General features: G+C 41.3%; 2 protein-coding genes across 6 annotated transcripts in view; one reads left to right on the forward strand and one right to left on the reverse strand.

Moving 5' to 3' along the window:
• aatkb (apoptosis-associated tyrosine kinase b) overlaps window positions 1-14,337 on the reverse strand; it is a 770,376-nt gene that overhangs the window by 280,803 nt on the left and 475,236 nt on the right. The gene's annotated exons all lie outside the window — the stretch shown is intronic.
• Window positions 3,422-14,337, forward strand: part of LOC114665172 (kinesin-like protein KIF19) — an 80,644-nt gene continuing 69,728 nt past the window's right edge. The window contains 2 exon segments of the mRNA XM_051918735.1: window positions 3,422-4,023; window positions 8,512-8,592. Of these exon segments, the coding sequence (XP_051774695.1) occupies window positions 3,985-4,023; window positions 8,512-8,592 (120 nt within the window). The 5' untranslated portion in view covers window positions 3,422-3,984.

The following is a 14,337-nucleotide window of genomic DNA, read 5'->3' on the forward strand; positions in this document are numbered from 1 at the left end:
TCAGTCAGCAAATTATTCAGCAGAAGTGTGTCAAGAAACACGACTGGGGTTCCTTTATACCAACAGCAATACACCTGCATAACGCCTCACTAGGACCGTCAGGTCAGAAGTTTTCTTTCTTGTCAATTTTAGCCATTCTGGTGTGTGTACAGAACATAGTGTGTGCATAATATATATTTTTCTATCTATTTATTATATATATATATATATATATATATATATATATATATATATATATATATATATATATATAATATAGAATAAAAATGTTTTCTCTGTGTCGATATAAATCATTCACTCTTTGATTAAAAAAAAAAAGTTTTTTTTTATATATATTTACTGGGGCAGCACAGTGGTAGCAACTACTGCCTTGCATTAAGGGGACCAGGGTTCCCTTTGTAAAATCCCTGCATGGAGTTTGAGTGTTCTCCTCGGTGTCTGTGTGGGCTTCTTCCATCAGTTCACAGACATGCAGCTTTGTTGAATTTGTGAAGCTAAATTGGCCTGTGTGTGTGGTGTGTGTTCACTTTGCAATAGAGTAGTGTCCTGTCCATGGACTTTTCCTGCCTTGCACCCTGTGCTTGCTGGGATTGCTTCCAACACCCTGGAACCCTGCTCAGGATTAAGCGGGTTTAGGAGATGGCATGGTGTGGTATTTACTGTACTAAATGATTGGGTTCTGAAGCTTGGGTCATGTAATATTCAAATATCTGAACAATAAACAAACAAGCCTTACATCAATCACATTATTAATACCTGACTAATAGTTCCACCGCAGACAGCCACCTCAACCCTGAGACCAGACTTGGTCTTGTGGCCTAGCTGTCTGAAGGCTGTATTAATCTCAGAGCTCACAGTGCCCTGGGATAGATGCAGTCTGTTAGGCATATGACTGGAAACATCTATGATATGCGGAGTTGGCGACACATGCTAAGCAGCATGGATGAAAGGTGCAGGGGCTGCAGAGGATTTGTGACTGCTAAAGGGGTTGGATGTTCGAGGCCAGGACCAGCGGCAACCTATATAATGTTCTCTTGGGGATGGCTCAGTGATGTAGTTATGGGTTAAGAGGAATGATGGCAGCTGGTCCCCAAAATGATCTATGGGAATAAAGAAGTTGAAGGATACACCTGGGTTGCCAATAGCCTGTTCACTGTTGGAGAAAGAAGTGTATAAAGGGTCAACTGCTGTTACAATGTACAACAGAACGTAAGAGGCAGCAATGTTGTAAAAAGACAACATGAACATGACAATGTGCCAATCAATCTGTTGATCAAGCAGTGGCTTGTCAACAGAGGCATAGTATACTGCACAGTGTTCTTTAGTTAGTTCACACAGAAGAAAGTTTCTGAAGCTGCTGTAAAAAACGGAGATATCAGCTAATGCTTAGGGCAGTGGAGTTATGGCTGATCAATGGACAAGAAGCAGAAAGGACTGCTAAGAGAAGAACACCTAATTTAGGGTGAAGGGAACAGCCTAGGGCCAGGACTTTGACAACTGTTCCTCATACCACTGATTAAAACAACCACAATATACAGAAAAAAAATGGTAGAGACTGTGGCTGAACACACCACAACTATACTTGTCATCATTACAGAGCTGGCTTCGTCAAGCAGCACAGGGGGCTGTGGAACTCACAAACAGAAGAGAAGCTCAGCTGTCTGATGTCTTGTATTTTAAATACCATAACAGAATGTAAAAAAAAGAATTAAAGGACAGTTATTACTGCTAAACTTGCTACAATGGTTAACCCTTTCTAATGCACTGATCTGTCAGGCAACATGCCTGTCAGGACAAGAGGTGAGCACAACTGTTTTGAAAGATCAGTGCTCAGTCAGTAAATGTGACATGGGCTGTGGTTTTTAGTCATGCAGTTTGATGGTGTAGCAACAAGATCATCAGATCTGACATATAAATGACAAAAAGTCATGTAATGCGACATCATCTTTTGCCTTGCACTGATATTTTTAGTCATGCAACACTCCCAATTACCTTTTTTGTCCAATTTTTCCAAGCTGATTGCATTCTATGGTTTATTTCTAGATCCAGCTCCCTTTCCTGATAATGTTGATCGGAGTTATTTACATTTACTTATTTGTCTGATATTGATATCCAAGGTGACTTAATACATTTATGATACAATTGGTTACATTTTTTTCCCAGTTGGAGCACAGGCTAGTGAAGTGACATGCTCATGGTCACACAGTATCAATAGCAGGGTTTGAACCCACAACCTCATAGTCTGAAGTCCAAAGCCTTAACCACTATGCCACACTGCCTACTACTATTTGAACTTCCCCACCCTTTCAAGCCTTTCTCGCTACCTATCCCTACAGTATTGTTCTTAAATTGAGAGGATGGAGTCGGTATGTCTATGATGGACCCCAGTGTTTTCTGCCAGGAATGTCTGCACCATATTGCCTGGCAGAGTCCTTCTAGTGGAACTGACCAAAGAGAGTTGAAAGTAGAGACTGGACTTTTCTTTCTCTCTAGTTTGTCATCTGAATGCGCTGAGAATTAAATTACCATAAATTCGGCACGGCTGCCTGAAGAGCATATCAGAGAGGTTTTGGAGGAGTTTCTTGAATGTGGCTCTGACAACATGATGTCCTATTGCTGATTATCATGTATTGAGTTATCTAAATTGTTATTTGTTTGTCATGTGTCTTTTTTGTATTCTGCTATAATGCATACTCTGGCATTAATTTACAGTACTGATTCTAGTATGTGTTATTGTTTACTAGCCTGGCTAATCGAATATTTTATAGAATGATTTTAAAATACTTGCTATCTCTTGCTCTACATGTACTTTGTGTGTCTTTCTTATGTATTCATGTGATTGGAAACGTCTCTTCACTAGCGCCGTTCCTGTAATGTCTGCTTCAGACTGTGTCATTATTTTAGAGGAGCCTTTCTCGCTGCTGTCCGATATTTTTACTTTGAAGGCGACTTTCGCCTTTACACTCCAAAGCCAAATTTACCATTTAGTTTTCTCTGAGGGACTGGACACATACCTTAGTGTTTTATTATAAGTAGGTTGTTCTTATATATTCTTTTTTAATGCACGGCCATGGAGTTTTAGCAACTAAGCATTTCACCACATACTGTGTGTGTATAATTGTATGTCACAAATAAAATGTAAATAATCCGTAAATGTGTGTGCTTCTATGTATGTTGTTTTTTTTTTGTAGAATGCGTTATTTTTCCTTTCATTTCTTGTTTTTACTAAACTGTTTATGTAATCGTGTTTATTTATAAGGCGAGTGAAAGTGAGCCTTGTAAGAATTAAACGCTGTTTTGGCTCTTCAGTGCCTTCATTTTAGCGGATAAACTCAAGGCAACACCAATACTGCATGTCCCCTTGCTTCCCGGCAGATGGCGCTGCGCAGCGCCCAAATGAAGGGAGAGAGGATGGCGCTGTTTACACACAGGAGCGGATCTCTAAGGGGATGCAGAGACAACAAGGAACGTGGGGGGGTTCGAACAAGAGGAATCGCTCTGCTCCAGGAATATGACACACCGCACGGACGCGACCAGTGCAGCAGGCACACATAACAGTCGGAATCGGGACTAAACTCACACCAACGCATTTTTGGATAGCTGACCTCTATCTTCAGCTTTCTACACCCGGGCGATTCCCTGGATGCGACCTGATCGTGCTCGTTCTGGATACTTACTTGTGGAAACCCTAACGCCAGAAGGATAGCCCGTACCTACTCCTGGGACCTAAAAGGGGATCGGTCAAGGAGAACCTCGACCGCGAACAAAGAGACTACGGCTATGTAGGAGAGCTGAAGACTTGTAATCGTGCTGGGGGCACACTCCATAATCAGCAATCCCTACGAAGGAGAAGGGACTCGACACGGGTGGACAACAGCTGCGTGTTGAGAAGAGGGGGCATTGGGTGATCTGCAGCATGACAGACTTTTTTCTCGTTTCTGCAAAAGATTTAGCTGAATGATCTACAACTGAGAGTCCGCCAAAATGAAGGAGACGGGGGACCCGAAAGACCAGCAGCTAACGGTGAGTGACCAGAAAAAGGCGCTCGGCACCTGTCCGCCAAAGCACTCGGTCTGCAGGGGACACCACTCGATTCTCATTACATTTCAATTTGCACTTGCAAACTCCAAGGGAGTAAAAGCCGACAGGGAGAAAAATTCTCCATGTGTTGGTGCTACAAACCAAATTGTTAAGTGTGCTTAAAAAGGACGAAAAGTTAATAAAAAAAAAAAAAAAGCTTTGGGCTTGGGAATGTTCCCAGTGGCCGGTGTCTGACTTTGTCGTCACTGGTTTAATGCTTCATACACAAGGAGTAACACGAAAGACACAGTAGACAGTCGGCTCGAGCCTGCCGCAGCCATGAAAGTCATAATTAATAATTTAGCGCCGCGTCTGAAAGCAACATGTGCGGCTGACAAGGTGACTTTCTCTGAAAAATCCATTATTAAATACAGCAAGTGCTGTGTAATATGTAGTGCGGAGTGCGCTCACTTGTTCATGACATACCTAGACAGTATGTGAATATTGACGTGCATTGTGTTCGGGTGTGATATGATATTGTTGCCCTAGTATGGGTTTGTGTCTAGCTCAGGGTTAATTGCTGCCTTGCGCATTATGTTCTTAAACTGAGCTCCGGCTCGCCACTTGCAATCCTGTGATGTTCACTCTACCTGTTGGTTATTTGGCACTGCCACAATAAAACGGTTTTTTTTAAACCTGTTCTAACAAATACGAAGTACGTGGTCTGCCCAAACACCGCTAACTGCTGTGTAGGTGCAATTCAGACTGTTCAACAGGATGCTCAAACTCGACAATTTAAATAAAAATGTGTGTCACCTGGGTGGCACAGTAGTTAAGATTGCTTACTCTCCGCTTCAGAGTCCTGGGGATCTGTTCAAGACATTGTCCCACACTATGTGGAGTCTGAATGTTCTCTCTGTGTCTGTGTGGTGTTTCCTCTGGGTACTCTGCTTTCCTTCCACATTCCATAAAGATGCGAGTGTTATGCTAACTGGTAACTGTATATTAGCAGATTGTAACAAAGTGTGGAGTTGGATGTTAAGGTTACCTGCAATGGACTGACACCTCCTCGTTCAAGGCTAGTTCCTGCCCTCTGCTGCATGAATAGGCACTGAGACCATAAACTTGATAAGCAGGTTAAAATGCTTGGCTGGATAGTGTTTCTCTTTATGTGAACTACACTAGATTGCTAGACCCTAATCTAATAGAAGGAATCCAGTATTTACAGTATTTGACAATTATAGTGCCTTTAATATCTATATATTGCATTTATCCATTTTATATGGCACTTTTATATCTATCTATCATACAGCACCTTTCATATTCTAATATGGCATCTTTTACATCTATCTTGTCTAATGCCTTTCATACTTGTCTAATATGATGCCATTTGTATCTATTTTATATGACATCTTTCATATCTAATATAGTGTCATTCAAATCTATCTTATATAGTACCATCTGTTTCTTCAATATATTCTATATAGTGCATTCTACATCTTCTATCTATGTATCTGTAGTGGATTATTTATAAAGTATTCAGACTCCTTGATTTTCTGCACACTTCTTGGTGTTGTAGATTTTATTTTAAACAGATACCAGATTTGCTATTTTTGCCCATCGTTCTACACTCAGTAATCCATAAAGACGAAGTTAACACATTTCAGAAAGGTTTGGGTATCTATTGTGGCTTTAATAATTATGAAGCAGAAGAAGTTTGGAACCATCAGGACTCTTACTAGAGTTGACCGTCTGGCCCAATTGAGTAACCGAACAAGAAGGGCGTTGGTGATGTAGGTAACTAAGAATCCAATTGTCCTGTAACAGAGCTTCAGAAGTCCTCTGCCAAATTGGGTGAGCCTGTCAGAAGGATGGCCATTGTGGCAGCACTCCATCAATCAGGTGTTTATGGAAGAGCTGCTAAATCCCACTTGGAGTTTGCTAAACAGCATTTAACGTATTTGAGAACACAATGAAAAAGATCTTCAGGTCCAAAGAGAAAAACTGAACTCTGAGCAGAAGTATGCATGGAGAAGACCAGCCACTGCTCATCACCTGCCTAATTCCACCACTATGTTGAAAAATGGTGTTAGCAACATCATGCTGTGGGTGCTTCTCAGTGATAGGGACAGGGACAATGAGACTGAAAAATTGAGGGAAGGATGAATGCAGCCAAATACAGAGAAGTCCTTGAAGACAACCTGCTTCAGAGTGCATACAACCTCAGACTGGGGTGATCATTCACATTTCAACACTGCAATGACCTGAAGCATACAGCCAAGAGAACAATGAGGTGACTTTGGGACAAATCTCAGAGTATGCAGAAGCCTGAAGATGTCAGGTTACAGATGCTTCCCATCCAATCTAATGGAGCTTGAGAGAATCTGTCAGAGAGAATGGGATAAACTGCCCAAATGCAGATGTGCAAAGCTTGAAGAAACTTACCAGGAAGACTCAAAGCTGGAATTTCTGCCAAAGAGATTTCTACAAAGTACTGAAATAAGGGTCAGAATACTTCTGTGGATAAGAGATTTCAGTTTTTGATTTTTAAGAAATTTGCAAACCTTTCATAAAGTTTTCACTTTTGTCATTATGGGTTATTGAGTGTAGATTGATTGATGGGCAAATGAAATCTACAACACAAAGTGAGCAGAAAGTGAAGTGATCTGAATATTTTAGAATTTTTTTTTGTTCTTTATTTCGCCTTATACAATTTCTTGTATTAGGAATTTGTTAGTTTTTGCATACCCCCTGAGGTCAGAGTGCAGGGTCAGCCATTGTACAGCACCCCTGGAGCAATTACAGGTTAAGGGTCTTGCTCAAGGGCCCAGCAGAGTAGGATCTCTTTTGGCAGTGACGGGGATTTGAACCGGCAACCTTCTGGATACCAGCCCAGATCCTTAGCCTCAGAGCCACCACTCTGTCATATAGTCTTTCATTTCTATCTATTATCTATCTATCTATCCATCCATCCAGTCTAGTGTCTTAAGTCCAAAAGCATGTAAAAGCAAGTAAATGATAAAATTAGTATCACCTAGAGTGCGTTTCATGACAACAATAGTTTCAGACTCATAAACACTGTGCTCCCAGTTCTGAAAGTGTTCAACTTTTTTTTTTTTTTGCACTTCACCCTTTATTTATCAGTTCTTAGCATCCTATATGTTAAACAGATCCATTTCTTTTTAATAAATGAGAGCAGTTTCCTACTAAAAAGCTAATGAAGTCATGAAGCTCTGTCTCTGATGTTTTCACTAAAAGCAAATTGTTGGCTGGGGCTGCACCTTGCAGCTGCTCCCCAAACTATGAGTAATGAGCACACAAGGGTGGGATGAGCCAGCACAGCTCATTGTCATGCACGGCCTCTGTAGTGAAAATGTGCTTTAAAGTCAGAGCCTTCTGATTTCAGACTCTTTGAACCTTAGCGTCACATCATAGCCTCTGATGAATCAAGCACAAATAAAGACTGCTATGTTGATTAACAGGTTCCAATGTTCACAAGGCTACACAAACTCTGGGTTGTTCTAATTCAGGGACAGCTAATTCTTTTCATAATGTCTGATGAATAAATGCTCCTTGATTTGTGTCCTTTAGATTAATCTTAATTAGGACATTTTTTTATAGTGCATTGTTACCATCTTTAATCATTTTAAAAATTAAAATGAATTGAACACAATTGACCAAGACAGAAAGCTCTTGAACATTATTTTAGAGTGATGGAAAAATAATTTTCTAAAAACATTCTTCTAAGAGGGGCGGCATGGTGGCACAGTGGTAGTGCTGCTGCCTCGCAGTTAGGAGACCAGGTCGCTTCCCGGGTCCTCCCTGCGTGGAGTTTGCATGTTCTCCCTGTGTCTGTGTTGATTTCCTCCGGGCACTCCGGTTTCCTCCCACAGTCCAATGACATGCAGGTTAGGTGCATTGGCGATTCTAAATTGTCCCTAGTGTGTGCTTGGTGTGTGTGTGTGCGTGCATGCCCTGTGGTTTGTTTCCTGCCTTGCGCCCTGTGTTGGCTGGGACTGGCTCCAGCAGACCCCCCATGACCCTGTAGTTGGGATATAGCGGGTTGGATAATGGATGGATAAATTCTTCTAAGAGGTACCTGACAGCAGGTAAGAAGGAAAGAGACCCAATGTTGTCAAATGATATATTGGAGGCAACATCAACGGGAGAGGCAGGGCTGGAGAAAATGAATGTTTTCAACCTGTAGCAGAATTCCAATGATGATGATGATGATGACCACAAACTACATGGTGTTGTAAGCATGTTAATAAGAACATGAATGTAGTGACGGAGATGTGTAGTGAAACATATAATCAGAGCCATTTTCTAAAAGTGTATACCGTAAGTACAATATGAAGGCTATAAAACTGACAAGGAGAGATATATACTTCTATAAGGAACTATATTACAAATCGATAGATGCTGTAGTTTTATATATAAAATCATACAGATTTCACCTAACTGGACATATGATAACTTTCTTTTGTGTAGGTAGCGTTACGTATCCGACCTTTGAGTGATTCTGAGAAGGATGAGGGTGCGACAGTTGTTGCTCACAAAGTCGATGATCAGGTAAGAAGATCTCTCGTGATGTAAATCCTGCTGTTAGCTCCTCTCATCTGCCCCTTTTTAGATGTATGCTTTCGGAAACATGTTGCACATTTACTTTTAAACTTTGGGTAATGCTTCCATGAACTTATTTAATATACTAGAAGTAACATTCCAAATCAAAACATTCAATAAATATTAACTCAGGTCTTTTATGTATGTCCATTTGCTGTCTTTTATGTGTCCTGTCAGTCTCCTCTTGAAAATGCAATGTTTCTTATTGACTCAAAGTTCTTTCTTTTTATCTTTGCTTTTGAATTAAAATTCACCTTTGAGATGCACTTTTATTTCCAATTTACCTTTCCCTTTTCAGAAATGGAGAGGTGAATATAATATATTGTAGGATTTGCTATTAAACGCACTATAGGGATCTTTTTTCTTTGGGACTGAGGTTTTCTTTTACCCTTCTCCCATGTCTCCCATTCAGAAAATGGATAGAAGCATGTAGTGTAACATAGAATTTGTTACAGGAGTAAAATCTTTCGTTCTTTCTTTCTTTGTATGCCTAACACATTTTCACCTATCTTTAACCTTGATAACTAAAGGCACTATACAAAATGTTCTACATTTTTTTTTTCTTTCTTTGCAAAGTATGTCTAACACATTTTCACCCTTCTTTTACTCTCATGATGAAAGACACTATATACTATGTTCTTTCTTTCTTTGTATGTTTAATGCATTTGTACCATTTACTTTCAATATGACCACAAATAAAAGGTTTGTTCTTTCCATGTCTGAAACATTTTCACTTTTTTACTTTGATGATGAAAGGCATTATAGAACATATTTGTTCTTTCTTTGCATAGCTAATACATTTTGACCTATCTTTTACTTTCATGATCAAAGGCACTATATAAAATGTTTTCTTTCTATGTCTAATTCATCATTAAAATAGGATAGGTGAAAATGTAAGGCACTACTGTACTTAAATGTTCTTTTTCTCTTTCTTTCTCCTTCAATACATTTTCACCTGTCTTTTATGTTGATGATGAAAGACACTATATAATTTTTTTTCTTTCTGTGTCTAATTCATCATCTAAGTAAAAGCTAGGTCAAAATGCAAGACACTTTAAAAATGTTTTCTTTCTCTCTCTTTGTATGTCTAATACATTTCATCTATCTTTTCCTTTGATGACTGAAGACACTATATAAAATGCTCTCTTTCTTCGAACATGTGCACTATAGTCCTTCCCTTGCAGCTGCTCCAGTTCTCTTGATTTCAGTTGTGTGATCAGGTTCTGCTAATGTAAGATTTATAAGGATCATTTTGTGCCAGAGACAAGACAATGTCACTATACTATTTGCTTGAGGACCTGCTACTTTTTCTTCTTGTGCCACTAAGACTTGGTGTATTTCTCTATTGGGCCCCAGAACCTTTCCATAATTAATGGCAGTCTCACTTTGCAAGTTGCATCGCATTAAAAGCAAAGGTCAGAATTGTCAGATTGCGCCTCTTCTACTGTTAAAGTGAACTCAAGTTTTAAAGAAAGAGAAATGTTGTGTGTCTGCTTGATTAATCCTGTCATAAGACAGTCATATCGTGCGGGGAATAACTGCGTGTGAAGCATCTTTACATTAATGAGCCCTCACGTGAAACTGTTCCCTAGGCTCCTCCTGCTAAATCTCCACAGTGTGGATTGAGTTCTTCAGTTGAATTAGTTCATGTACCGCTCTTGTCTATTAATCCACCAGTCTTAGTTTTACACAAAGCCTGTCACCATTTCTCCTAAAGTTTGAATACTTCCCAGAACTTGCACATCAGACCAAAAGTCACTTTTCTGTCTCTGGTCATGTGTGGCATTTAAGAATATTTCAAAGACAAAACTGATTACCATTAATGATCTTTAGGTAATTCATAAGGAATATGTTTGGATTTTTCAAATTATACCATTCATCAGGGGAAAATGTTCAGATCAGCAGTGAAGTTGAGAGAGTCAGTTGCTTCCGTGACTCCTGAAGATTTTATTTAGCATGCATCTTGACCAGACAGATTCAACCTAATTCAAATGCCTAATTCCAAATAGAGTGACAGGGGTGTTGTTAGGGGGGTGTCTTATCCCAGCAGTGCAAGACAGGAACCAACCTTGGATGGAACACCAGTCCTTTGGAGGACCGCCATTCAAACACATACCCACAGGAGACCCAATTCACAATTGATGGTTGCCCTCACATGCATGTGCTTGGTGTGGGAGAGGTAAACTAGATAGATGCTGTAGATACTTTATTAATCCCAAGGGGAAATTCACATACTCCAGCAGCAGCATACTGATAAAAACAATATTAAATTAAAAAATGATAACAATGCAGGTATAACAGACAGACAATAACTTTGTATAATGTTAACGTTTACCCCCCCGGGTGGAACTGAAGAGTCGCATAGTGTGGGGGAGGAATGATCTCCTCAGTCTGTAAGTGGAGCAGGACAATGACAGAAGTCTGTCGCTGAAGTTGCTCCTCTGTCTGGAGATGATACTGTTTAGTGGATGCAGTGGATTCTCAATGATTGACAGGAGTCTGCTCAGTGCCCGTCGCTCTGCCACAGATGTCAAACTGTCCAGCTCCGTGCCTACAATAGAGCCTGCCTTCCTCACAGGTTTGTCCAGGCGTAAGGTGTCCCACTTCTTTATGCTGCTTCCCCAGTACACGACAGCATAGAAGAGGGCGCTCGCCACAATCATCTGATAGAATATCTGCAGCATCTTATTGCAGATGTTGAAGGACGCCAGCCTTCTAAGGAAGTATAGTCGGCTCTGTCCTTTCTTACACAGAGCATCAGTATTGGCAGTCCAGTCCAATTTATCATCCAGCTGCACTCCCAGGTATTTATAGGTCTGCACCCTCTGCACACAGTCTCTGATGATCACGGGGTCCATGAGGGGCCTGGTGCTCCTAAAATCCACCACCAGCTCCTTGGTTTTGCTGGTGTTCAGTTGTAGGTGGTTTGAGTCGCATCATTTAACAAAGTCCTTGATTAGGTTCCTATAATCCTCCTCCTGCCCACTCCTGATGCAGTCCATGACAGCAGTGTCGTCAGCGAACTTTTGCATGTGGCAGGACTCGTAGGCTGACTTGTATAGGCTGAACAGGACCGGAGAAAGTACAGTCCCCTGCGGCACTCCTGTGTTGTTGACCACAATGCCAGACCTGCAGTTCCCGAGACGCACATACTGAGGTCTGTCAACACCCTGGGGCGTTTGGGTGGCACAAAGACACAAGAGAACATGTGAACTCCACCATTCTTGAATCTCCAATGATGGCTTCATCAGGAATCAAAATCAGGACTATTACATCCTGCTCCATAAATGTTACAATGGGGAATGCTCCTGTGAGAAATCTGTAGAATTCACAAGGCTGATGGGTATTTACAGAAGAAATCTATAAATGATTACACATGGACAAACAAGGGGAGGGGAGCTTAGCTACATTTATCCTAAAGTCTTTAATCCAACCTCCACTAACTTGATGTCCAACATCATCAATCAACATAATTTCTCTCTCCCCTGCCTCTATGAACCTTGCTGCTCAACGTGATCTCTTCCTCTTCCATCTTAATTAACCTTGCAGTCCAACTTGATCCATGTCTCTCTGCTCGGCAACCAGTTTCATGGAGATGAGAGAGAATCTCTTTCTCTGCCACCTCCATGACCCTTGCTTTCTAATTCAATCTCTTGATCTCCCTTCTCCAATGATCTAGCTTTCAAATTTGATCTTTCTCTTCCACTTCCAAGAACCTTGTTCCCTAATACAATTTCTTTATCTCCCCAATGCATGAACCTTGCTGCCCAACTTGATTTTTCTCTCATGCTTCCATGAACCTAGCTGCCCAGATTAATTACTTTCTCTCTCTCTCTCCTCCATGAATTTTGCTGCCCAATTTCCTCTCTTCCTCTCCTGCCTCCATGAACCTTGCTGACCAACTTGATCCGTCTCTCTCATCTCCATGAACCCTGCTGTCCAAGTTCTTTTTCTCATGCCTCCATGAATATTGCTGCTTACCTTAATCTCTTTCCCTCCCACCTCCATGAATCTTGCTTTCAAACCTGCTTTAATCTCCCTCCTCCAAGAATCTAGCTTTTAAAATTCAATCTCCTTCTGTCCCACCTCTAAGAACCTTGTTTCCCCTCTCCTGATTGCATGAACCTTACTAGCCAACATGGTCTCTTTCTTGATCACCTCCAAGGGCCTTACTACAAAAATTGATCTTTTCCTTCTGCCTCCATGAACTTTACCCCCCTAACTGATCTATTTCTGTCCGACTGACCTCCACACATAACCTACCACAAGTTCTCACCTGCCATGCTTTTGAGAAATAGCCATGGGCACTACAGTACCTTTCTAAAGTACACAATGCTTTTACCAGGCAACCGCCAGAGATTGTTGCTTAGATTTGTACATTTTACAGTAAAGCCCAGACTGTAAACTGCGGGAATGCCAAGCTTTTCAAGTAAGAAGGAGATACAAAGGAGAGAGGCAGGTGGTAGGCCTGTGATGACACACCAGAACCAATAAATACAGAAGGGGCGAGTTGGCCATGACTCTGTCAGACACAAACGGCTGTCCTCTGTCAATGTCTTCTTACAGTCAAGCGTGGCTGCAGGCGGGCGAGGCTGTAAAAGCAGATAACCGCCCTGTCAGCTTGCATAGAGGGGCCTTGTAACCGTGGCAACACTGCAACATGAACACAATCTTTGGTTATTAAGCAGTGCTGCAGTAGCTCCAAGGCTGGGATGTATGGAGCAAAGAATCAGATTTAAGCAGGACAGGGAAAGGCCGTTTGTCACTTCTGACTATTAGCTGACATTATACATGTTTTAGTGTCTGAAATACTGATATAGTGCCCAGCATCTGAAGACTTCCAGGGGAGCTGCCGTACAATGCTGAAAGCTCAGAAAAGTTGTCCTACCCCCCCCCCACCCCCAAAAAAAAACACGCAGTAGGGGTTGGTAGTATGTAGTTGGATACTGTCATTGAGATCCTCATAATGTGAGGCTGTATTCCACTATGGCTGAAGACCTGTGCCAGGATGGCACATGGGCACAACTAGTGACCATGCACCTTAGGATGGGTCTCCTGGAACTGCGTAGTTTGAATACAGAGAGTGCTGTTGTTTAGTGCTCGTCCTTTCTGATGCACACCTGCTTGGCGAAGTCTGAGTCTTCTCAGTCACACCCTGACCTAATACAAAGGGGTCTTTGAGTAGCAGGTGGTTGATACACAAGACAGAAATTCGTGCAAAACAGAAAGAAAGGAGAATAAAGGAAGCAGGCTGCCCATCCCCCCCAAATGACGGAGATACAGTACAGTAGAGTCAAGCAAAAAAAAAAAATGACAAAGGCTTTATTTTAAAAAGCCCCTTCAGGGTGACCTGCCACAGCAGAGGTGCACTGTGACTCTGCAAAAATCTTTTGTGCGAAATGAAAAGTGATACTGTGATCCACAGAGGATTCAAGTGGGGAGGAGAGATGCATCCTTATTTGAGATCTTGAGAGATGATTGCAGCAGTGGTACTGCTGCTGCTTTGCAGTAAGGAGACTGTGGAAGATTGTGGGTTCGCTTCCCGGTTCCTCCCTGTGTGGATAGTGCTTTGAGTACTGAGAAAAGCGCTATATAAATGTAATGAATTATTATTATTATTATCTAGGGGCTTTAAGTATGATCACTGGGATTAGGGGGCTGCAGGTTCATGTGTTAAACTCCTTGTTGTGTGTG

This window comes from Erpetoichthys calabaricus, chromosome 14, assembly GCF_900747795.2.
Source record: "Erpetoichthys calabaricus chromosome 14, fErpCal1.3, whole genome shotgun sequence".
Lineage (NCBI taxonomy): Eukaryota > Metazoa > Chordata > Cladistia > Polypteriformes > Polypteridae > Erpetoichthys > Erpetoichthys calabaricus.